Here is a 27,167-nt window from a genome sequence, read left to right on the forward strand (position 1 = left end):
TATGTATGTAGATTTATATACACATATGCACACACACACACACACAAGCATATATAGATCATCATCATCATCATTGTTTTGTTTTCTTTTCTACATTTGCATGGGTCAAGCAATATTTTTTTGAGGCAGGATATTGTGGCCAAATGCCCTTCTTGTAACCAACATGCACCCGCTTTCATGCAAGATAATAATTGCCTCAGTCTATTGAACTACCAACAGCTCAGACATATTTTTGTGGAGAAATGCAAACACATGACATTAATCACATGATCAGTAATACATCACTTACAATTGTTGTGCACATGACAAGACCAGATGAATAAACACTGTTATGTACACACACACACAAGCGTGTATACTCTTTTACTCTTTTGTTTCAGTCATCTGACTGTGGCCATACTGGAGCACAGCCTTTAGTCAAACAAATCGACCCCATAGCTTATTCTTTGTAAGCCTAGTACTTATTATATTAGTCTCTTTTGCCGAACCGCTAGGCTACAGGGACATAAACACACCAACGTCAGTTGTCAAGCGATGTTGGGGGGACAAATACAGACACAAAAATACCACACACACATATATCCATTTATATTTATATGACTAGATTCTTTCAGTTTCCGTCTACAAAATCCACTCACAAGGCTTTGGTCAGCCTGAGGCTATAGTAGAAGACACTTGCAGTGGGACTGAACCTGGAACCATGTGGTTGGTAAGCAAGCTACTTACCATACAGCCACTCCTGTGTATGGTTGAGTCATGGATATGACTTTAAAATGCATATAACAGTGAGGGCCTGGGTTGTAAATTTCAGAGTTTTTGAGGAGAGTGGAGTCACCTGTTAGCCCACCTGTCGGGGTCCCATCTATAGGTTAATTAGCATATTGGGGGTTGTCTATTTATGTGTGTGAAGACTGAATCTGGCAGACTCTATACAAGAAACTTTCCCGAAGGAAGGCTGTTGCAGCAATGCATTGTGGGATGCAGAGGGCAAGATGAGACAAGTGAGACACCTTGGTCGTCCACTGCATCCCTCTCCATCCCCTGGTTATCTTGACCTGGTCTTGCCACTGGACTGAAGGTGGTCACAGATGAGTGAGTGAGGCTGATGGCGTGCATGTCTTCTTCACTAGAAACAAAGTCACCCTTAAGGATGACCGAATGGTCCTTGTTACTCTGATGGACAAACAAAATATATGTGTGTATGTGTATGTGTGTGTTTGTGTGTACACACATTACTGTAGACATTAATTTTCCTTTTTACACAGACTAATTAGTAAATTATAATTAGAACTACAAGTAATTTTGGGAATTGGAGCAATAATTGTAATTCATTGATGCATTTATATATATTTTGGTAAGTGCTCATGTACGAAACTTTCAGTCTATGAGTCACTCTGTTGATTCTGCTAAATATTAACAAATAAAAATGTGCGTGCCTGTGTGTGTTTGCGTATGTGTGAAGTTCCTTGGGCAGGTGGTTAGGACATAGCACTGGTGATCAAGAGAGAGCATAGTTTCAATTCCCAGGCTGGAGGTAATGTTGTGTTCTTGAGCAAGATATTTTACTTCACATTGTCCCAGTCTACTCTGCTATAAATGGACTGGCATTCCACTCAGGGGAAAAGTTGGCCTGCATGCCTAGCTAGGGGAGGGGCATCATTCAAAAGTTAAAACAATACAAAGCATATTGTGGGGTACAATATCAGATTGTCTATCATGATACTGTCATCATCATCATCATCATCATCATCGTTTAACGTCCGTTTTCCATGCTAGCATGGGTTGGACGGTTTGACCCGGATCTGGGAAGCCAGAAGGCTGCACCAGGCCCCAGTCTTTTCTGGCAGTGTTTCTACAACTGGATGCCCTTCCTAACGCCAACCACTCCATGAGTGTAGTGGGTGCTTTTTACGTGCCACCAGCATGAGGTGCCAGGCGAGGCTGGCAACGGCCATGATTGGATTGGTGCTTTTTACATACCACCAGCACGGAAGCCAGTCAAGGATATATATTGGGTCATCCCATAAGTAATGTGTTTTTATTCAATTGCATGAACTAAAAGTCAGAGCGGGGATGGGATAACCTACCTGCATCAACTTGCTATAAAATCAGGTAGTAATTTTACCTTGTCCTTATTCTTAGTTCAAGTTTTGAGGAGTGCAGTTCGATTTTAACAGTTATTTTTTCAAAGTGATAATAGAAGTGGTAATAAAGTGACAATGTGAGTTCAGTAAAGGCAACAATGCAACAGAAAGTGCGAGGAATATTAATGCAGTATATGGGGATCGGACAATAAGTATAAGCCAATGTCAACGGTGGTTGCAGAAATTCTGAGCCAGAAACTACAGCCTAGAAGATGGGCCTCATCCTGAAAGATCTGTAGAGCTTGACAAAGATGTCCTGCAAAGCGTGGTGGAACAACTGATGGAAGATGAACAATTACAAGAATCAAAAGAAAGGTCATAAGTAATTGGGGGTCGATTTGTTAGACTAACTCCTTAATAGCGATGACCCTAACATGGCCACAGTCCAATGACTGATAAAAGATAAAAACCCAAAAATGTAAATTATTCCACAGCAATGAAAAGTGTGTTCTTGTTCTTGTTCTTGTTATGGGCAACCTGTGGCGCACACAGGACTTTCTGAATGGCACACCTAACAAAAAAAATCAACTTGGAATGTTTTTAGCAGTGTGGTTCCATGCAGCCTGCTTTTTCAAAAAGGTTACCCATTCTTAGGCTAATAACACTAGTTAATTAAGACAAGTTAAAATTTATGCTTGATTTCTTAGATTCATTCTGGTTTTGGAATCATAGACTGGATATTCTCCTTGCTTTATGTTGCATGACATCCTCATTCCATTTCACAATTGAATGTTATAATTCATGCATCAAACTATTTCTCTTATGTACTTTCATTTTCATTTTCTATGAAATTGAGGATTCATAAATTATTTCAACATGGCTTCTACTGTATTCCTGTGTTGAATATTTTGCATTATTTTCTAATGCTTTTTCAAATTCATTTATTTCTGTTCACGATAAATTATGTAATATTAGGATGTGCGTGTGTGTGTGTGTGTGTGTGCACAAGGTGGAGATACATAATGAATGAACTGTCTGCTAAAACTCATGCATATTATATCATCCAATTTTCTAGCTACTGTCATGCGAGCAAGCACATTCATATAGACTTGTATTGGTTACTTGAGTGTGAAGCACCTTGTTACGTGATAAGAACCGATGGCTGCTAGCACGGCTGTGTGGTAAAAAATTCACTTCCAAACCATGTGCTTTTAGGTTCAGTTCCATTGCATGGCACCTTGGGCCAGTGTCTTCTACTATAGCCCTAGGTTGGCCAAAGCTTTTTCAGTGGATATGGAGGACAGAAACTGGACTGCTATTCATGAAATAAATTTGTAATTGGCTGAGTATCCCATAAACACAATGAACTTAAATACAATTCTGAGTCCAACAAGCCTGGACCTCAACATTAATCTAGATAGGCAGACATGCTTTTGATGGAAGTCAGGAAATGATCAATTTCACTTGTATAATGATGAGGTTTATTTGCATCCATTGTATAATACCTAGACAAGAGTACACACACATACACACACACGATAGGTTTCTTTCAGCTTCTGTGTACCAAATCCACCCACAAAGCCTTGGTCAGTGAGAGACCACACTAGAAGACTCTTGCCTTAGGATGCTGCAGAGCAGGACCAAACCTGGAAGTACATGGTTGAAAATTAAGCCTCCCAACCACACAGCCTCATCTGTCCCTACACAACTATATCGTTTAACATTGTAAGCAAGTATTTTACCAACTTCCACAATGAATATTCTCATCCATCTTTTTTGACTCTTCATCATTTGGATTATTGTGTCAAATGTCATCCTTATTTATTCCCATTGTTTGGTTTTAATCATGCATTGTCTTGTAGCTTCAAGATTTTAATGATGCGATTGTTTACTTTTAGAATGAAATTGTAAGATAGGTGTGAAAGGCCTGATCAGGCTAATTTGTACATAAAACAGATAGAATACTTTGGCCAGATATGGCCTGTCTAAATGCTAAAAGGTTAAAGAATTATGATGGATGAAAGAGTGGTTCTCCACTGTTTGACAATGAGGATTCAGTTGTTCAATCAACTGAGTTACTTGCCCTTGAATTAACACGTCAGTAGACATGTTTATTCTGAGCATGGTTCTCAGGCAGAATCAGCATGGCTCTGTGGGAAGAATTTTGCCCCCACCCCACCCACATGGTTTTGGGATCAGTCTCACATCATGGAGCCTGTCTTAGTCTCGGTTGATCAAAGCCTTGTGAGTAGATCTGGTAGATGGGAACTGAAAGAAGCCTGTCATATGTGTGTGTGTTTGTATGTGTGTATGCATGAGTATGTATATGTGTGTGTGCTTGTGTGTGTTTGTATGTGTGCGTGTGTGTGTTTGTGTGTATTTGTGTGTGCATGTGTGTGTGTTTGTGTGTGCATGTGTATGTGTGTGTTGTGTGTGTGTGTGTGTGTGTGTGTGTGTGTGTGTGTTGTTCGTTTGTGTCACTGCCTTTTTGTTTTATCACCATGTAATAGTTATAAATGAATGTCACCATCATGCAAGTCCTTTGTTTACAATCTCCTGCGGAAACATGTCTGGTCTCAAGGAAATATTCCCTTACTTGGAAACAGATGAGAGTTGGTGACAGCAAGTGCAACCAGTTGCAGAAAATCTTCCTCAACAAATTCCCTCTGACCCATGCAAACATCGAAAAGTGGACGTTAATGATGATAAAGAAGTATCAGCCTGATACAGTTCATAAGGGACAAATCTGCACCTCTGAATTACATGTACAATCCTACCAAAGAGATTCTATCCAGTTTCCATCTACCCAATTTCACTTACAAGGCCTGCAGAAATACTAGATTATGGAAAATGATGTCAACCCAAAATGCCATGCAGAAGGATTGAACCAAAAAACTGATAACTACAAAACTGACACCATAACTATTCAGCCATATATCGATGTTAGCTACATCAAACCAGGTCTCCTTTAAAATTTACAATACAATCAGAGTAACAAGATCTTCCAGTATATGCCTCATCAGTTAAAAAGAAAAAAAAAAATCAATTTTAAACTATAAGATGGATCAGATCTGCAAAATAGCAATCTTATTAATTTAATTTCTGACAGAAATTGTTACAATTTACGGAGCCAATTTAAATATTACAGAACACATTTCAAAATTTGTTGCCATTCTTCTTCTGTATACTTATTCTACTTGAATAAGACAGATATGTAGTTCTGCTCCCCAACTCCTAACATTGAGCCTAGAACATTCACATACTCTTGTTATTCTCAGTTTTTATATTGATATATCGATTTAGCTACATATACAGGGCGTGATGGGTAAATTGTTGCCATTGTATATTTTTAATTTCCTGCATGTGCATTGTTTGGTTTTGATTTTGTTGACCATACAATATAGTAGGGTCAGTTGGGCACTGTCTGTGAGAAAAACAACACCAAGATGCAATTCACTCAGCCAGAAATTTGGAAACAACATGCTGCACTGCTTGGCATTCACACCAGAAGCTCCAATATGAACATTTCAAAGTGTTTGGGTGTCAATCTGAGGACAGTGCAGAGGATTCGAAAAGAGTTTGATGAGTCTAATGGTGATTATGAGGGAATGGTAATTCGGAAAACTCACTCTGATCATTCTGATGAGAAAAGAACTCCTGAATTTGTTGGTGAAATCCAGGCCACGATTGACAACGATCCCACCAAGTCAATCAGGTCCATTGTCAGGGACATGGGAGCGTCTGAGTTTCTTATCAGCCAGGTAGTCCATGAAGACATTCAGTATTCCTCATACAAGATGAGAAAGGGCCAATTTTTATCCCAAGCATTCAAGGATGAGAGGAAAGACTGTGCTACGAAGCTTTTGAGCAAACTCAAGCATCCCCTCCAACCAAACACGCTTTGGTTTTTCTCAGATGAGAAAAATTTCTGCCAGGATCAGATGGGTAACACACAGTACAACCATTGGCTTGCCGTGTCCCCAAAACCTGTACTGAGAGTGATAAAAATCAAACAAACATCCAGTCAACATCATGGTGATTGGAGTGATCACCAGTGATGGTGACGTTATGCCACTATTCATCTTTCCACATACTAAAATAAATTTATATCTTTATGTTGACATAATTATTGCCTAAACTACTTTCAATAATCTAGTATACACATTATGCCAGCGCCGTCTCGACTGGCTTCTGTGCCGGTGGCACATAAAAAGCACCATCCGAACGTGGCCAATGCCAGCACCGCCTTGGCTGGCTGCCGTGCCGGTGGCACGTTAAAAGCACCAACCAATCGTGGCCGATGCAAGACTCCCCTGGCACCTGTGCCGGTGGCACGTAAAAAGCACCCACTACACTCGTGGAGTGGTTGGCATTAGGAAGGGTATCCAGCTGTAGAAACACTGCCAGATCAGACTGGAGCCTGGTGCAGCCCCTGGCTTCCCAGACCCCTGTCAAACCGTCCAACCCGTGCTAGTGTGGAAAACGGACGTTAAACGATGATGATGATGATGACATTTATTTGTTGGCAGAATCCTGCTTCAAGCATGCCATACAACACCTCATAACGGTTTTGATTTGTGGGGAATTTTCAGAAAACTTCTGCAAATTTGTGTTCTACACACAGGAACTCATGACTATGCAAAAACCAACAGCAAAAAAATTTTGTGTGTGATTTAAGGGCTATTTAGCTCTTGTTTTTAGCATACCTCATGACTTCCTCATTCCTGTGCCATTTGTTTGTCAGTCTGATGTACTGATGTTTTCTAATATCTTTCTCCCTATAAATACATTTAACAGTCTATTGTTTGGACTTCAGCTAAAAAAATTTGGACTATCTGTATTTTAAACTAATTAAAAAAAAAAAATTTTTAAATTAAAAAAATTTTTTGCCATAGTCATGTAATTTCTTGCGTGTAGAATACAAATTTGTAAAAATTTTCAGAAAATTCCAAAATATAAAAAAAACGTTATGAAGGGTTATATGGTGTGCTTAAAGTAGAATTCCGCTTATTTCCTATCAATGTGTTGACCATTTCCTCCATTTCATTTATCCAATTCTGTTTCTATTTAAGTATTTATAGTTGATGATTGCTAATTCTATGATTATGGCAATCTCAATAGAGTCTCATATTATTTTCTTTTCCTTCTTTTCCCTCCCTCTCATCTGAAATTTTGCAAAGACCTTCACTATTTTCCATAAGTTATTTTTCCTGAATTGTAATTAGTTGGATCTCCCTTAATTAAAGCTAATATTCTATTAGCTCTGCAATAATTAATTGAAGCACTTTAATCAAGAGGAATTAAGTAATGCAAGAATTTATCAACCATGTCACTCTTTAATCTACCAAACAATATAACTCAATAAATGTTTTTTTATTCTTTTTTAACAACATCAGCGTCTATCTGCTGGTATACAAGTCTGTTTCGCCAGTACCAACATTTATGAGTGAGATTGTTAAGTTTGATAACATCTTTAGAAAAGAAATGTCTTTTAACTACTCTTTAATTTATAACTTCACTCAGCTACCCCACCCTTGTGAACGACGGATTCTAGTCCCACCCATTTTATATTTCTTAACCCTTTAGTATTTGAACCGGCCACATCTGGCCAAAATATTTAATATGTTTTAGGTTCAAACTAACCATATCCAGGCTCTCACACCTACCCTACAATGTTATTCTACATTAAGATCTTGAAGATATGAGATAATGCATGATTAATTCAAATCAATGTGAACCAATAAGCATTATGTTTGATAGAATAATCTGAACACTAGAGGGTTAAATGTTGGTACTTCTAATTAGAAGTTTCACTTGATGTTCAGTTGATTCATCAGCATGTCACTGCTTGCTTGTTTATTCAGTAAGCCTGATGAGTTGAGAGCTGCATAAAGTATTATGCAATCATACTGACGTTGTGCATTCTGCATATCTAACTGTATATGTTTATGTCACAATAAAGATTCTTAACGAAACAATATAGCAATACAAGATGATCCATTCAACTGGTTTTTACTATGTTTTTACACCATGTTTAAGATTCCATTCATCTTTGGATACGTTTGGATAATACTGGAGCTGAGGATTACCAAACCTCCTTTCATTGATGCATACAGTGCTATGATAATGGATTACTTAATTATCTCGTTTGTGTCATTCTGCCAAGCCAAAAGTTGTCGTGTGCTTCACTTTGATATACCTCGATCCTTTATAGATTGCCTTTAATCAAATCTATTAACATATGGAGTGGCTTTGTGGTAAGTAGCTTGCTTACCAACCACATGATTCTGGGTTCATTCCCACTGCATGGCACCTTGGGCAAGTGTCTTCTACTATAGCCTCAGGCTGACCAAAGTCTTGTGAATGGATTTGGCAGATGGAAACTGAAAGAAGCCTGTTGTGTATATATATATATATATATATGTATGTATATGCATGTGTACATATGTTTGTATATGTGTTCCCCCCTCCATCGTTTTACAACCGATGCTAGTGTGTTTACATGCCCGGTACTTAGCGGTTTGGCAAAAGAGACTGATAGAATAAGTACTAGCCTTACAATTTGTTCGACTAAAGGCCATGCTCCAGCATGGCCGCAGTCAAATGACTGAAACAAATAAAAGAATAAAAGAATATATATATATATATATACATACTTGTATATATGTGTATAGCAATATTTATATACTACTAAACATGGATATATTATTAAAATGTTGAATACTGCAGTATTTACCTTGAGAGCTCCTCTCTCTCTCACACACACACACACACACACAGAATATATAGACAGGCATGGCTGTGTGCTAAGAAGCTTACTTCACAATCACATGGTTCTGGGATTAGTTCCACAACATGATACTTTGGGCAAGTATCTTCTACTATAGCCTTGCATCAACCAAAGCCTTGTGAGTGGATTTGGTAGATTGGAAACTGAAAGAAACCCATTGTATGTGTGTGAGCATGTGTGTTGGTGCCTTTTTGTCCCCACCACTGCTATATAAAGGTGTTGGTGTGTTTATATCCCTGTTACTTAGTGGTTTGGCAAAAGAGACTGATAAAATAAGCATCAGGCTGCTTAAAAAAAAAGTCCTGGGGTCATTTCATTTGACTAAACATTCCTCGAGAAGGTGCCCCAGCATGGCTGCAGTCTAATGACTGAAACAAGTAAAAAGGTAAAAGATATAAGAGTGTATACACACATAAATATATATAACAATGTGTATATATATAAATATATATATATGTGCACATACACACATATATATATACACACGTATACATGAAATATATGATGACTCAGCATGGTCACAAGCCAGTGCCGTAATTGAAATAAGTGTATGTATGTGTATGTCATTTGTGTGTGTTTGTGTTATGCTTGTATCTGTACGTACACACATGCATGCTCACACGTACGTTGCTGTACGCGTGGCGTGTATATATGTATCTGTAAATATCTCTGTATAAATTATATGTCAATCATAGAAAGGATTTTATTAAATAAAACACACAGACAAACGTGGACATGGGGACACACATCCTTAGATATTCAGAAACACACAAAACGATTATGATTTTATCTCAAAATAAATTAAAACCATCTTTCTACTTGCTAGAGAAGCAAGTATATAGAGTCAATTATGTGTGTGTGTGTGTGTGTGTGTCAACAGTAAACTGTTATTTAATCTACTCCACAGTTTGATGTAAGTATCTCATGTACATCTACAATCTTCACTGCCAGAAGAGTTGAACCAAAGGATGATCACAGAAGATAACCACTTACACTCTACATGCTGAAAGCATCACAGTGATTTTACACTCTAGTTATATATGTTTGCTTTATACATATACTATATCATCATCATCATCATCATCATCGTTTAACGTCTGTTTTCCATGCTGGCATGGGTTGGACAGTTTGACTGGGGACTGACAAGCCAGGAGGCTGCACCAGGCTCCAATCTGATCTGGCAAGGTTTCTACAGCTGGATGCCCTTCCTAATGCCAACCACTGCCAAGGGTGTAGTGGGTGCTTTTTACATGCTACTGGCACGGGGGAGCCAGACAGGCAGCATTGGCAGTGACTCATGCATGAATGGTGCTTATTACATGCCACATATATATACGCATATACATATATGTCACGTGCTGTACATATATATATATATATATATATATATGTATGATAGATCATTAGCTACTACACACATTTTTCTTCTCTCCTTGTTTTTTTCTGTGTATCTTTCTGTCGAAGAGCGTAGGATCGAAACGTAAAAGACTTTTTCTATTCCTGAGCGCTATACTAATACATTTGTTTGTTTGTACACCACCTGCCTTCGTCTTTTGTTTATTTTTGTAAACTTTCCCTTTATATATATATATATATACACGCATACATATATACACATATACATGTAAACATTCTGAAATTTGGGTGCATATCTGTGTGCAGACATGTGCCTCTGTGTGTGTGTATTTCTTCTGGAATAAGATAAATGAATACATTAAGAAAACTATATATGTAGTGATAGGTCTCTTGCCACTCTCCTTCTCACTTCTCTCTCTTTCTATCCTCCTTTCTCTCACTCCACAACCACATAAACGTAAGTACTATGTTTATCTAGTAAAGACTCTATTTAGTTGTTTTTGTTGCCTCCAGAAATTAATTTGCCAATGGCTGGAGGTTATATTTAGCAAACTGTACCTGAGGTGATTAACTTCTTTTAACAGCTATTTACATTTAATTTTATTCAAAAGATAGATATTTAAATTCCCCACCCACCTGCAAAAAGAAAAAAAAGAAAGAAAACAAAACAAAAAGAAGAAAGAGAAGTAATATAATATTAACCACGAAATCTGTCTGAAGAAAGACTGGGTAAAAGAAAAAGTGCCTAGGGATGCCAGGTGTATGAAAACTTAATAGTAAAGTGATCGCTAGTGTTTTTGATGTTGTGTGTCATGAAATTTTAATTAATGAGAAATAATTAACTCTTTGGCAATTAAGCTGTCCAAATCTGGCCCAAATAATCTACTTGTTTCATGTTCAAATCAACCAGATCTGGCATCTTACACCTACCCTACAATGTCATTGTACCATGTTTATAGGAGATGTAGGATTGAGTCCTACAAGTAGACTTCAACTTCTCCTGTCCCTAAGGGTTTTCCAACACCAATACTTACATTCTTCCAGATACAATTTCAGACAAAAATTATTCCACATTCTCTTGAAAGTTTATAAATTCTTATGACATCAACAATATATATATAGAGAGAGTCAAGTACATCAACATCAAAATAAATATCAAATGGAAATTGTAGTTGTGATACCTGTGTCGGTGGCACATAAAAAGCACCATCTGAACGTGGCCGATGCCAGCGCTGCCTTGGCTATCTTCTGTGCCAGTGGCATGTAAAATGCACCAACCGATCGTGGCCGCTGCCAGCCTCCCCTGGCACGTAAAAAGCACCCACTACACTCACGGAGTGGTTGGCGTTAAGAAGAGCATCCAGCTGTAGAAAAACTGCCAGATCAGACTGGAGTCTGGTGCAGCCTCCTGGCTTCCCAGACCCTGGTCGAACCATCCAACTCGTGCTAGCATAGAAAATGGACATTAAACAATGATGATGATGATGATGATGATGATATATATGTATATATATCTTGGTGTGCATTCCTAGCCAACAGGGAGGTGTCTAAAAGAGCATTGTGATCAGTGATGTGTAACAACATCTGTAGCCTGGTCAGTCACATGATACATATGTACATACACACATACATACATATATATACAGGGAGAATAAGGATAAACACAAGCTTATATTAAAGTTCCTACATGCATGGGTGTTTGAGGTTCCAAGTGCATATAGATACTCAAACACAATGGGTCCTCAGGGAACCCTTTATTGCACAAAGTTACGCAAAATTGGATGGATGGCAAGTTTTTTTACGATTATTTTAGGAAGGAAATTGAGAGAGAGCAAAAGAATGAAAAGGCAGCATCCAAGGTACAAGAGGGAAGAGGGTTGGGAGAGATGGAGAAGACATCCAAATAAAGGGGATAGAAAAAGAAAAAGAAGGAGAGAAAGAAAAAAGTAAAGAGGACATTAAAAGGGAAAAGGAAGAAGAGAAAGGCAGGCAGAATGAATAGAGTGATTTGTCTATTAAAGTTAAAAGCACACATTAAAGTTATAGGTACAGGAGTGGCTGTGTGGTAAGTAGCTTGCTAACGAACCACATGGTTCAGGTTCACTCCCACTGCGTGGCACCTTGGGCAAGTATCTTCTACTATAGCCCCGGGCCGACCAATGCCTTGTGAGTGGATTTGGTAGACGGAAACTGAAAGAAGCCTGTTGTATTTATATATATATATATATATATATATATATGTGTGTGTGTGTGTGTGTGTGTTTGTGTGTCTGTGTTTGTCCCCCTAGCATTGCTTGACAACCGATGCTGGTGTGTTTACGTCCCCGTCACTTAGCGGTTCAGCAAAAAGAGACCGATAGAATAAGTACTGGGCTTACAAAGAATAAGTCTCGGGGTCGATTTGCTCGACTAAAGGCGGTGCTCCAGCATGGCCGCAGTCAAATGACTGAAACAAGTAAAAGAGTAAAGAGAGAGTACGAGGTGGGGCTGGGAAGTCCCTGTCTTTGGGTAAAAGAAATACAGGAGGATCAGTTAATTATGAGTTTATACAACATATTCCCCTCTCAGATTCACACCCTTATTGCAGCGATCCTTCAGTTTTTCCAATCCCTGTCAAAGAACTCGGAAGGTTGAGCCTCCAGCCAGGCCTTTTGCGATACCCTTAAAACCAGGAAATTTTCAGCACCCTTTGCTTGAAATGCTAAACCCTCTTTCTTTCCTTCCCTGAACATCTGCTAATACTTTACATGTACCATGTCCTTGCGTTGTTGTTTTTTTTGTGTTTGTTCTTCATTTTTTTTTGGGGATTTAACATATATATGTACACGTATATATAATCATGTCTATATATATACGTGCCCCAGCATGGCCACAGCTCGTGAGCTGAAACTAGATAAAATAAAAAAATATATATATATATACATGCATGTGTGTGTGTGTGTGTGTGTGAGTCTGAAGGCAGTTGGTCTAACGGGTGGGTGCTGACTCATAATCTCAAGATTGTGTTTTCAATACTCACACCAACAATGTATTGTACTCTTGATGGGAACACTTCATGTTGCTCCTGTTTACTTATTCGTTAAGGTAACACTGAGACAGATTGGAATTCAATTAAACCCTTTTGTTACTGTATTTATTTTGAGATGCTCTTTGTTTCTTTCAATTACTTTAAATATAACAAAGAATTTAGTAAAATAACTTGGTTATCATTCAGTTAGTGCTAGGAACATAAATTGTGACTAAGGTTTCGTGGAAGAATTTAATTCAAAACTTTTGAAAATAAGACATTTGTACTCAGAACCAGAGCCGGTTTCAGCCAGGTTGGTAACAAAAAGGTTAAGGCAGCAAGCTGGCAGAAATGTTAGCATGCCAGGCGAAATGCTTAGTGGCATTTTGTCTGTCTTTACATTCTGAGTTCAAATTCTGCTGAGGCTAACTTTGCCTTTCATTCTATCAGGGTCGATAAATTAAGTACCAGTTGCATAAAATTTGGGGCCTTGTGCCTTTAGTAAAAAAGACTGGGATTCAATTTTGGTGGAGTGCGGGCATTGGCCTGTCCACCTAACTAATAGGGTGGCATCATTTGAAAGCTAAAACAATGTAAAGCAGTGTGTTGTGACCAGTGGTGAATAAGAACATCCGATAGTTTGGACAATACAATGATACAGTGATATGTATGTGTGTTTGTCTGTCTCTAACTCTCTCTAAACACACACACAGACACACACAGAACATTAATGGTAAATTAATGCAGAATTTACACCTTCGGTACCCTGACTATAAATTTTCATTTGTACCAAACATCATAGCTGTATCAGGTTGTGTGCCAACAAATTTACACAGAAACCTAGAAATTCTAGGTTTTCTGAAGAAAGAGCAAAAGAAACTGACATGGATTCTCCAAATCTAATCCATTTGTGGCACAGTGAAGATCTGTAAGGCATTCCAAAAATTCGCCATCTGAAATTTTTACATGAATAGATGCATATACTTGGGTGTAGACATCTTTCAACCAACACCCTAACTCAACCACATATTTACAAACACCGGGAACCCTCTTAATGCAAAAAGTCTTGTCACTTTGTTAGCAACCAGTTTGAATTCTTTTAAGAAGAACTTAACTAAAATTCAAAGAAAAAAACCACACAAACACACGCACACACACATCCATATCTATAGAATTTGTGTATTGAACATAGCTGTCTTCTGTTTGCCTATGAACTTAGCAAAGAATTTATTTGAACTTGAATCTGAACAGAATCCTGTGACCCAAGAACATGCAAATGGGATAGGATAGGAGTAATGGTGATGAGGAAAAAAATAAAAAGACCTGCTGCTTGTGCAGCCAAATAAGTTTAAAAAGTGAAAACATGAACCATGGCCATAAAGTTTTGGTAGAGCATTTTTTTTTTCATTCTTACAGCTGAAATGTACAATAAACTTTAAAATTTTTAGGATTTCTTTATTTTTTTCCCCCCAGAAAACCTAGAACTACTTTGGACAATACACATGCTGTTGGGCTAAATATAAATAAAATGTACAATAACCACATCATATGCTTGTCTATATATCTACAATTACATACACACACACACACATACATACATACATACATGCACACATACACATAATACATATATATATCTGTGTGTATTTAGATGTATGTGCATGTTTGTGTGCATGTGTGAATATTTGAATGCACATGTAAGTGTGCTTGTTTGTATGTGTGCATGTGCATGTGTGTGTGTGTGTGTGGTGTGTGTGTGTGTGAGAGCTTTCTTGCATTCATTGATATGTTCCCTCAAAGTTGTCTTTTTTTAAGGCTTTATGACCATTTCTTTTACTGCAAATTACTTTTATTTATTTATTTATTTACTTTGTTTTCTGAAGTTAGATGTGTTCCTGATTCTAATCAATGACCAATCAATATAAATCAATAACCTATACAACAGAAACCTCACAACACCTCCTGGTTCCTAACAAGACCGAATTGAAGTATAAAGTTATTATTATTATCATTATTATCATTATTACTAACGTTATAATTATTGTTCTTGTTGTTACTACTACTACTACTACTACTACTACTACTACCACTACCACCACCACTACTACTGCAAAATTGTTACAAGGGAGATACAAGGTGGGAGTAAGTGTATATCTCCCTCTTTCTTGCTAACATATGACCAACCAGCTGTTGTCCACTTGGCTAGAATTTCTCTAATTCTCTGACAAGAAGAATTGCTGTCTTTAAGCCCAGCTTTCTGAATTTGATTAAAAACAGATAAATAATAAAGAAATTATGATGGTTAACTTCCAGTTCTAATCCATTCTTATAATCAATTGTGAAATAACCTTAGCAGAAACTCTACATCTAAGCTACATATCCTTACATTAATATCTTCTTGGAGGCAGATATCTTCATCACCATCATTGGATTAACTGAAGAATTAATTTACCTTCAGTAATCAGCCAACAGACTGTGACGAATAGAAGTCTGTAGCAATCAGAGTTTTTAGCCAATTCTTCAGATTTTAAAGCACTTTTGTTGGTGATATTACAACTATGATTTAAAGTATAACGACCTTGTTTTTGTGTATAGAGAGTCTGATGAAGGCCAGCAAGCCCTGACTTCGAAGTCACTGTCACCACTCTTCTTGTGAAAGTACAATAAATATGTATTCTACTAAATGTGTTTATGTGAAGGCACATGGCTCAGTGGTTAGAGTGTTGGGCTCACAATTACGAGGTAGTGAGTTTGGTTCCAAGGCTGGACTGTGTGTTGTGTTCTTGAGTAAGACACTTTATTTTCATGTTACTCCAGTTCACTCAGCTGTAGAAATGAGTTGCAATGTCACAGGTGCCAAGCTGTATCGCCCCTTTGCCTTTCCCTTGAATAACATTGGTCAGTGGTGTGGAGAGGGGAGGCTGGTATGCATAGGCAACTGCTGGTCTTCCATAAACAACGTTGCCCAGACTTGAACCTCAGAGGGGAACTTTCTAGGTGCAATTCCATGGTCATTCATGACCGACGGAAGTCTTTATCCTTCATCTTAATCCTTCAGTTTAATTTGAAATTGTTTTTATAACTGAATAAGAGTTGGTGAGTTGGCAGAACCATTTCACATGCCAAACAAAATGTTTATCAGCATTCTATACATTTTTATGTTCCAAGTTCCAATTCCACTGAAGTCAACTTCACTTTTCAGCCTTTTGGAGTCAAAGAAGTAAGTACTGAGGGGTGATGTAATCAACTGGTCCTCTGCCTTCCAAAACTTTTGTAGCTCAGATGAGTGGAGGCGGAAGGTGACATGCACAAACTGGTGTTGCTATAGTAACCAGTTTGCTTTATATCATTCTTTGCTGTTGCCAATGGCTGGTCTCAGTTTGTTGATGAAGTGGGCCTCCATGATTCTGAGATGATCTCTGAAGTGTTGAATAGCCTTGATGGATACCTTGATTGGCTTGGATCAAAGAGAACAAGGAATTTTGGTTAAATGAATAACTAAGAATGGCTGTGACTGGTTTTGAACTTTTGATTACTGGACAAAATCTTAAACCCAGTTGTTTGCTGCTGCCCCACAATCACAATATAAAATGTAGAGGGGCGTGTTCTAAGAGGCACAGGCATGTGTGGTCCAACATATGTTTGCTTCCCAAGCACATGGTCTTGAGTTCAGTCTCCATGTGTGACACTTTGGAAAAGTGTCTTCTACACACACAAACACACACACACACATACACACACACATATACAAGAGGCTTCTTTCAGTTTCTGTCTATCGAATTCACTCCCAAAGCTTTGTTTGGCCCAGGGCTACAATAGAAGACACTTGCCACACAGTGAGACTGAACCCAGAACCATGAGGTCGGGAAGCAAACTTCTTACCACAAAGCCATGCCTGCATCTATATATATATATATATATATATATATATATATATCATCATCATCATCATCATCATTTAGCGTCCGTTTTCCATGCTAGCATGGGTTGGACGGTTCTACTGGGGTCTGTGAAGCCAGAAGGCTTCATCAGGCCCAGTCAAATCTGGCAGTGTTTCTACGGCTGGATGCCCTTCCTAACGCCACCACTCCGTGAGTGTAGTGGGTGCTTTTTACGTGCCACCCGCACTGGTGCCAGACAGAGCTGGCAAACGGCCACGAACGGATGGTGCTTTTTATGTGCCACCGGCACGAGGGCCAGGCGAGGCTGGCAACGGACACGAAACGGGGCGGTGCTGGCAACGGTCGCGAAACGGAAAGTTCTCTTACATGCCACCGGCACTGGTAACACATCTGCAATTTCCATTGATCGATTTCGATTCTGATCCTCACTTGCCTCAATGGGTCTTCACAAGCAGGGTTTCGACATGCCACCGGCACTGGTAGCACATCCGCAATTTCCATTGATCGATTTCGATTCTGATCCTCACTTGCCTCAACACGTCTTCACAATATATATATATATATATATATATATATATATAGGTAAACACCTTCAAACTCGGGTCCGTGTGTATCATGAGTTGAAGACGGGGAGGATGACTCCCCTTCACAAATACTGAGAGGACACAGATAGTGTGTCTATAGCCAGCTGGAGGAGATATCTTCCTGGGGCTACAAACTACAGTAGCATCCACCCTTAGGGGTTAGCCATATTCAAATGGCAAATATGCGTCACGATGTGTTACCGCTACTGTTTATAACTCGCTCTGAGATTTATCATTATATATATATATATATACATATATACATATGTATATATATATGTGTGTGTGTATAACTGTCACAAGAAGAGGAATGACTGATTTTGAAGTTTCACTCTGTTAACTTTTAAAGCCACTGTCACCCTTCTTCTTGCAAAAGAAGATTTAAGAGGAAGTCTACAAAAAAGTATTGTGTAATGCTGCAGTTTAATGTCACATTGTTTTTATAATAACTTGACATAAAAATAATCTTTAATATTTATGTGTGTATGCTTATAAATATATATATATATATATATATATATATACATACATAAATGTAGAATATTGGAATGAGTGCTCAACATCACATTGGTAGATAAATAATTTCTTTATTTGTGAATTAAGGCTACCATTGGTTTCATGTTAAGAAGAATAGGAGAACATCCAAGTATTTTAATTTTTCAAGCTGATCACATGGAGAAAGGCGTTTTTGGAAGATTGTTTTCCAAAATGGAGGCAGAAACTTTTCTCCATGTGATCGGCTTGAAAAATTGTTAAGATACTTGGATAGTTTCCGATTCTTCTTAACATGAAACCAAAGGTAACTTTAATTCACAAAAAAAGAATATATATCTGTAAATGTAATATGTGAAAATTATTCTGTAGCCATGATAAAACTCCAAGTTTTGGATACCGAGGTGGAAATCCACGCCGCTATCTCTTCAGTTATCTGGCCACTGGAAAAACTGGGAGTTTTATCATGGCTACCGAATAATTGTCACATATTACATTTACAGATAAATTCCTCTATTTACATAATATCAAGGTCTCTTTCATTCTTTTGTTTTCTTACATTTCTATCAATATATATATATATATAGTTAATCCAAACAAGAAAACAAAAAAACACAATAACGCAAGGACATGGAACAAATAAAGTATTATTGGACGCTCAGGAAAGAAGGGAAGAAGGAGGGTTTAACGTTTTGAGCGAAGCTCTTCGTCGGAAACATAGGAGAAGGAAAGATCCCGAGAAGGGAAGACAGAGGGAAAAAAATCGCCGGTGGTACTCACGAGATCACATACTGAAATATATATATAAACATACACACACACACAGGCATACATACATATATAGTTTTAAAAAATCCTTGTAGCATGCTATGCAAAGCTTGTCCACAGTTATTGGTTACCTGGTGGTATCATACAGCAGAATTGCTATTGCTACTGGATATACATCAGGAATTTCATAGCATTTGTAGAGTTTATATAAGTAGACAACTAATAGGAAATGGACTGAATGACATTGTTTATTTAGAATCACTACAATTGTTTCCTTTAATGGATGATAGGGATTACACAATATGTTAATTATGTCATTGCACCAGTGCATTACGAGTGTAAAAATGGGTTGAAATGGTTGCAGTGATTTTAAATAAAGAATGTCGTTCAATCCATTTTCTATTAGTCATCTGCTTATCTATCTAGCTATCTATCTATATGTATACACATATCAAGAGAGAGAGAGAGAGAAAGAAAGAGAGAGGAAGAGAGAGAAAGAAAGAGAGAGAGAGGAAGAGAGAGAGAAAGAGAGAGAGAAAGAGAGAGAGGGGAAGAGAGAGAGAGAGAAAGAGAGATAGATAGATAAGATAGGTAGGTAGATAAATAGACAGACAGATAGATAGATAGATAGATAGATAGATAGATAGATAGATAGATAGATAGATAGATAGATAGATAAATAGATAGATAGATAGAAAGATAGATAGAGAGGTAGGTAGGTGGGTATGTAGATAAATGGACAATTAGACAGACAGATAGATAGATAGACAGATAGATAGACAGACAGACAGACAGATAGATAGACAGACAAATAGATAGATTTGTATACGTGTGTGAGTGTGTGTTTGAGTTTCTTTGTTTTGACCTCATGCAATAATTGTAAACAAGTGTCACTCTCATACAAGTGGAGTCATCTGTTTGTAGTCTGCCATGGAAACATATCTGGCCAAAGGGAAATATAATTTTACTTTAGAAACAGATAAATGTTGGTGGCAGGAAATGCATCCATCTGTAGAAAATATGCTTCAACATCTAACCCATGCAAGCATGGAAAATTGGACATGAAGATGATGATGAGGAGGAGGGGGAGGAGGATGAATATGATTATCTTCCTAAAATTCAATTCAGTTGAAGAAACTTTTAAAAATAAAAGTGTGTGTGTGTGTGTGTGTGTGGAGGGGGTAGACCTAACCATGTGATATTACAGATAAATTTACAAAGCTTTTGAAATGACAAATGTTTTGTGTAGCAAAAAGAGATTATATTGAGTGGTAATCAATAGATTTTCATTTCATTTCATATTCTACACACAGTTATAACCCCAACCCACATATATATACACACACATTTATATTTCACATATACACACACACACATACATACATATATACATATATATATATATACATATACATATATATATATATATACATACATATATATACATATATATACATACATACATATATATACATATATATACATATATATATATATATACATACATATATATACATATATATATATACATACATATATATATATATACATATATATACATATATATATATATACATACATATATATACATATATATATATATATACACACATGTACTATACATGCACACACGTATACATGATTATAATACACATTGTTTTATTTCAAATTTTACTTATTAACTAACAAATGTGTATACATTACAGACGCATTCATATAATATACATACATGCTGTGTATGTGTGTGTGTGTGGCATTGAGGGTAACACGCCAAGTATATTACCAATAGAGATAAACAAACATCTAATACATTAGTTTTTCCAGTTCCAGTGAATTTCGCTACTTCTATACAGACGTACATTAAAAGAAGTTACTCGGCCAACGTCATACTGGTGTCTGCCTGTCCAGACTGCGATATGCAACAATACTCTCTGACACATTAAGCGAAACCAATTACATTTACACTTTGTAGTAGCCAACAACAACAACAACAGCAACAACAATTACTACTATAATATCTTACCAACCAAACAATACTGAGCTTGCTTTTTTTCATTAAATTCTTACCCCTCACTAACCCTGACCCTTCCTTTCTATGTTCCTGTCTCCCCTACCACCACCACCATCATCCTCATCATCCTCATCGCCATCATCATCATCTCCTCTATTGCTAGCACTTCACTGCATATCTAAAAGTTTGCCCTGCCTGGAGCCATGCTGTTTAAGCTGCACAGCCACAGGAACATCCCGACCTCCTCACAAGTAATAACATCCATTCTAAAGCAGCCGCAACCCGTTTTTCTATTCTTTAGGAATAAATTTTGGCAGATAAGGAATGAAAAGGAAGAGAAGGAGATAAAGAAGAAGGAGAGGAAGAGGAAGCTTGAGAAAAAAGAAAAAGAGGAGAAAAGGAAAATGAAAACCATAATGAAGTCTCGAGGAAGCACACAGTGTGACTGCGTTGATTTTTCATGTGTTGTTGGTTAAAAGTTTCGGTAAACAAAACATGGGCTTGGAATCGTTGGCTGTAATTCTGAAGAGTTTGGATTAAAGTTAAGATTTCCTACATAATGATATAACACACAGTCAATCAAAGTCGCAAACAAACCATAAATAAATGTTACTTTGAAATACTTATTCAGAATTAAACTATGACCACTGTGAATAGTCATTGGGGAGGGTGGGGGATGGGGGGGGGGGCAGAGGGAGCGAGAGAGAGATGGAATTGGTGGCTGCAAAGCATTTGATATTAAATGTTCTGTTTGTCTTTGATTTTTGCCTCAAAGTGATTGAAGCTGTGAATTACTTTAATGAAAAAAAGGATACAAAAATAAAAACTAACAAAAAGAAACAAAACAAATAAAGAAAAACAAAAGAAAATTTTTCAGCAAAATGGGAAAATTTTTGCTGACTCTTCCCCCCATTCCCTTGAATGCTAGCTAAGCCCTTCTCATTCTCTCTCCTACATTTATGTCCTTCTCAAATGGATTTCTTTGTAAATGAAGAGGACTGGAAGGAGAATATATTTAGTTAAATTGCACTCCCCCCCCCCCACACACACACGTAATTCTCTTACTGATAATTATTTTATTGGAAGAATTAAGACAAAGTTGTATTCAACAAAGATTGAACTTCCAAAGCAGAGATAAGCAATGAAATATTTCCTAGTCATTGAGCAGAGTGAATTACTGATTTCCCTGAAAATTCGTTATGACCAGGTGGCCTTCAAATCAAAGGTGATTGAGGTAACAAGTTAATTAACTTGTAGAAAGAGTAAAAAACAAAACAAAAAAAGTTTAAATACTTACACCACTTGCAGATATAATGGCTTCAGTACCAGGAATGTAGGCCAAATGGGTAACAAAGCTGCAAAAAGAATATCAGGGAATTATTATTATTATGATTATTATTATTATTTAATCAGCATGTTTGTTACAATCACTGGCCGAGACACACCCAGCATCCTAAGGTGAGTGATGGATAAGAGATGTTACAGTATGACTGAAAGCTTGAGGAGGGGAAGAAGTAGCAGGGGCAACAGCAAAGTATCTTTATGTAAAACAACACATATATTTAAATTGATAGGGTTTTTATAAGGATGTGGGCAGTACTTGTCAGCACAATCTTTTAGGCTTCTCTGAGACACAGTTCCTCTGGGATCTTGTTTCTGACATACTTTTTTTCATACTTAGGGCACCCACAATATTATTATAGTTATTCCTTCGTAACACAGCATAAGTAAAAATGCACCGGAGTCTTTAGTCACCTGTCAAGTCACAACAAAGACCTCAAACAGATAATACTTTCCATAAGATGTGTGCTGTGCCCAATAAGGCTGCTTTTTGCAAGACATCAATCTTGCATATAATTTCCAGTTGCCTTAAGAAGTTTTGAAGTTTCAATGGGATTGAGCCCAATGCTCCAATCACCACTGCTATCACTTTCACATTACCCTCTCACATTCCATACAGTCTTGCCATTTCCACTTTCAATTCGGAGTACTTGGTGATTTTTTCAACCTCTTTACTCACAACATTCATGTCATTTGGTATAGCTACATCAATGATCTGACAGTGTTTGTCTCTTATATTCAAAATGACAATATCCAACCGACAGTGTTCAATTACACGATTCATCTGAAAATCACAGTCCCAGAGTATCATTACTTTACCATCCTCCTGCATAACTTTACTCGGTACATGCTCATACCAGTTCTCTGTTACTTCATGTTGGTATTTAGGGCGTAAGAGCCAATGAAGATATACATACTTTATTGTGGTGGTGCTTGTATTCTTTTCATGCAAGGCTCTAACATCCACTTATTATTATTATTATTATTATTATTATATTATTATTATTATTACGTAAAAAGCACCCACTACTCTCAGAGTGGTTGGCGTTAGGAAGGGCATCCAGCTGTAGAAACTCTGCCAAATCAAGATTGGAGCCTGGTGTAACCATCTGGTTCGCCAGCCCTCAGTCAAAATCGTCCAACCCATGCTAGCATGGAAAGCGGACGTTAGACGATGATGATGATGATTATTATCATTATTATTATTATTATTATTATTGAATTTCTGAAAGTTTCAGACAAATTTCCACTGCATCACCTGCTACACATCCATGCTACTGAGGTGTGTGCAGCATTGTGTGTTCTTTTTGTTGGTGTTGGGGGAGTACAGACTCTTCTCAGTACTGTATTGCATCTATTATGGGGTTTGACATGAGTCTTTTGTTGTGTTAGTGTGCATAGTGTGTGTTGTGTGTGTAATGTGAGCTGTGTTCTTCTGATGGGTATCTGACCTGTAGAGTACATGTTGTGGGGGTTTATCTTATTGGATATTCATTATATAGAATATTTCTTGTGTTTGTGGATTGTGCTTTTGAGTTGATATTGTCTTGTGTAGGATGTGGGCTGTTTCTAGCAGTGAATTTCAACAGAAATATGGTAAAAAAAGGGTTATGAGAGTCAGGTCTTCATATGACAACAATTTGCTCAATTCACAAGATTTTGTAAAATAATTCTTGCATGGTAAAATATAAGCAGTTCACAGAAAATCTTCTCAACAAATATCCAGAAAAACTTGATTAAAAGAGTTAATTAGCTCTAATTATTATAAGTTCCACCAAATGATAAATGAAATGTCAACAGTTGGAGTTTTACAATATTTGATGGCATAAAAGATGTATGGGCGTATTAGATGCACCCCACAATTTCAGGAGAATATTTTTTTAGTGCATTAACCACTTAGCAATTAAATCAGCCACATCTGGTCAAAATATTCTCCCTGTTTTATGCTCAAGCTGGTCAGATCTGGCCTTTCACACCTACCCAACAATAAGAGTCTAAAAATAAACAATAATATCATCAAAATTTCAAAGGTGCAAGTTAATGCATGATTAATTAAAAAAAAAACAATGTGAATAAATAAACATTACATTTGACAGAATAATCTGAAGGCTTAAGGGTTCAAGCATGCAACAGAGGCCCAAATTTAAATATAAGACCTGGGGTGGATTTTGTGAACCTTTTTTTGGGTCGGGGAGTGCATCTTTTATGCCATCAAATACGGTAATATCACATTGCATTGCTGTCACTTGCAAGTGAATTTGACTTCTCTAATTATTTGAGATACTGATATAATCGCTAGTTGATATCAACACCCTCTTGGCTCTCCCACCCTTGGAAATTTACAACATTGTATTGTTCTAAAAACTCATCACTGTTTGAGGATTGGTCGCATGAAATCCTGAGCAACAGTTTGTAATGTCTTTCTGCTTCAAGAAAATATTATTTTATTCGTTTCGTATTTAAGAAACTATCTTTTCACCCTCTTTTGCACATATGAGGTCACACATGTGTACCTATAACTATCACTCTCTCTCTATCAATCAATCAATCAATCAATCAATCAAATATATATATTATAGAATCAGGAAATGGGTTACAAGTAAATACTACAATGTATTTACATCCCATGCTCTAATAACCCTTTTTACTATAGGCACAAGGCCTGGATTTTGTGAGGAGGGGGATTGTTGATTACATTGACTCCAGTGTTTCCCTGGTACCTAATTTATCAATCCAGAAAGGATGAAAGGCAAAGTCGACCTTGGTGGAATTTGAACTCAGGACGTAGTGATGAGTGAAATACCACTAAGCATTTCGTCCAGCGTGCTAACGGTTCTGCCAGCTCACCAATTGACTCCATGCTCTAATAATGATTTCAGATTTTGGCACAAAGTCAGCAGTTTTGAGGAAGGGGCTAAATCAGTCGACCTCAGTATGAAACTGGTACTTATTTCGTACACTCTGAAAGAATGAAAGGCAAAGGTGACTACAATGGAATTTGAACTTGGAATGAAAAGATGGACAAAATGCCATGAAGCATTTTGCTCAGCACGCCAGTGATTCTACCATCTCGCTGCCTTAACACCATGTTGTAATGATAACCTCTGATTTAAGAGAAACAACAACAACAAACAAAAAAAAAAACAAGTTCCTAAAACAAAGTAAAGACAAACCTTGAGTTTCTGACTGAAATTGAACTATGTTTCTCTTTCAGAATAAAGTTAGTTAGAAACTTTTAATTCTGTATATTGTATAAGGGGAAAAAAATACAGCAAAGGAAAGGAAAAGTTTATATAAAATTGTATACAACAAAAAATATGCAGAAAGTTGTCACAAGTGTTTTGACTAAAACATGAAAGACAAACAGCTAATGTATATATTATTGTATTGTCAATTATATGTGTGTGTGTGCACGTGTGTACATATATGCATATATATATATATATATATATATATATATATATATATATATATACATACATTTATTTGTATGTATGTATATATATAGATATATATATATAATTGTATACATATACATATATAAGCCATTCATATATATATATATATATATATATATATATATATAGATAGATAGATAGTTAGATAGAAAGATATACATATATGTATAGTATATATAATATATATATATACATATCTAATACATGTATATATAATTTATAAATATATAATAGATTTACATATATGCATATATATGTGTGTATATATATATATATATATATATATATATATATATATATGTATAAATAAATAAAATAATACATATCTGTATACACACAAGCATAAACACCCACATATATAATTTCTACACCTTTTCTTGTCCTTTTGTTTGTCTCAATATTTCTTTGCTTTTTAAACTTTTCTCTTATTTGTTTTACTTTCTTTAAAGTAGCATGTGCATGTGTATGTGTGTGTGTGTGTGTGTGTGTGTGTGTGTGTGTGTTTCCCTTTGTATATTGCATCACTGATTGGTCTTCTTTTCAGGTTCAGAATGTTTTTGTGCTGAAGGGTAAAATATCTGTCATTTACCATTGTTAAAAAACAATGGAATTGTTCTATCAAGAATACTGAGTGCTAAGTAGTAGTGGTGCCAAAAATGGTAAATAAAAAAAGAAAAAAGACAAACATTTTAGTTAGATAAAAATTTTAAAAAAGCACAGAATTTATACAAAAGTATATAAAAGTAATTTTACAAAAAAAAAAAGGTTAAAAATGTAAATTTAATGAAAGGAAAGAAAAGCAAGATGTTAAGAATCTTGCTGATATTAGAAAATGTTGAAGAAGAAAATGGAAGGACTTAAGATCCTGTAGACGGGAAGAACAAAACTACCTTACTACAACTTCTACTGCTGGTACTACCATTTTTGAACAACGATCATAATAATCCTTTGTAGAAAAGGTACAAAGCCTGAAATTTGTATGGAGGGGTATAGGCAATTGCATCGACCCCAGTATGTGTTGTTGTTGTTTGTTCCTTCTTGAGCCATGCCTGGCTCATAAGGACCGGTTTTCTGGTTTAATTGGTGTATAGGTTCCCCACCTGGACAGGACGCCGGTCTGTCACAGGTGAGCTGCTAGTCACAGGAGGAAAGAGTCGGAGGAAGTTGTGGTGAAAGAGTCCGCAGAGGTTTGCCATTACCTTCTGCTGGAGCCATGTGGAGCTTTGATTTTTCACTCATAAACACACACATCGCTCAATCTGAGATTCGAACCCACAATCCCTCGACTGTGAGTCCGCTGCTCTAACCACTAGGCTATGTACATCCACCCCCAGTATTTAACTGGTACTTATTCTATCGACCCCAAAAGGCAGA

At 36.9% G+C, this 27,167-nt stretch overlaps 1 protein-coding gene and 1 long non-coding RNA gene across 2 annotated transcripts in view; one reads left to right on the forward strand and one right to left on the reverse strand.

Moving 5' to 3' along the window:
• LOC118766530 overlaps nucleotides 1–17,066 on the forward strand; it is a 22,804-nt gene extending 5,738 nt beyond the window's left edge. Inside the window, exons 2-3 of the long non-coding RNA XR_005002465.1 lie at nucleotides 1,899–1,901; nucleotides 16,992–17,066. This is a non-coding gene — a long non-coding RNA (uncharacterized LOC118766530). The remainder of the gene's footprint in view (nucleotides 1–1,898; nucleotides 1,902–16,991) is intronic.
• LOC115220532 (tRNA (guanine-N(7)-)-methyltransferase non-catalytic subunit wdr4) overlaps nucleotides 1–27,167 on the reverse strand; it is an 828,070-nt gene that overhangs the window by 59,678 nt on the left and 741,225 nt on the right. Inside the window, exon 4 of the mRNA XM_036509937.1 lies at nucleotides 22,292–22,349. Coding sequence (XP_036365830.1) covers nucleotides 22,292–22,349 — 58 coding nt within the window. The remainder of the gene's footprint in view (nucleotides 1–22,291; nucleotides 22,350–27,167) is intronic.

This window comes from Octopus sinensis, linkage group LG16 (genome assembly GCF_006345805.1).
Source record: "Octopus sinensis linkage group LG16, ASM634580v1, whole genome shotgun sequence".
NCBI classification, from domain to species: domain Eukaryota; kingdom Metazoa; phylum Mollusca; class Cephalopoda; order Octopoda; family Octopodidae; genus Octopus; species Octopus sinensis.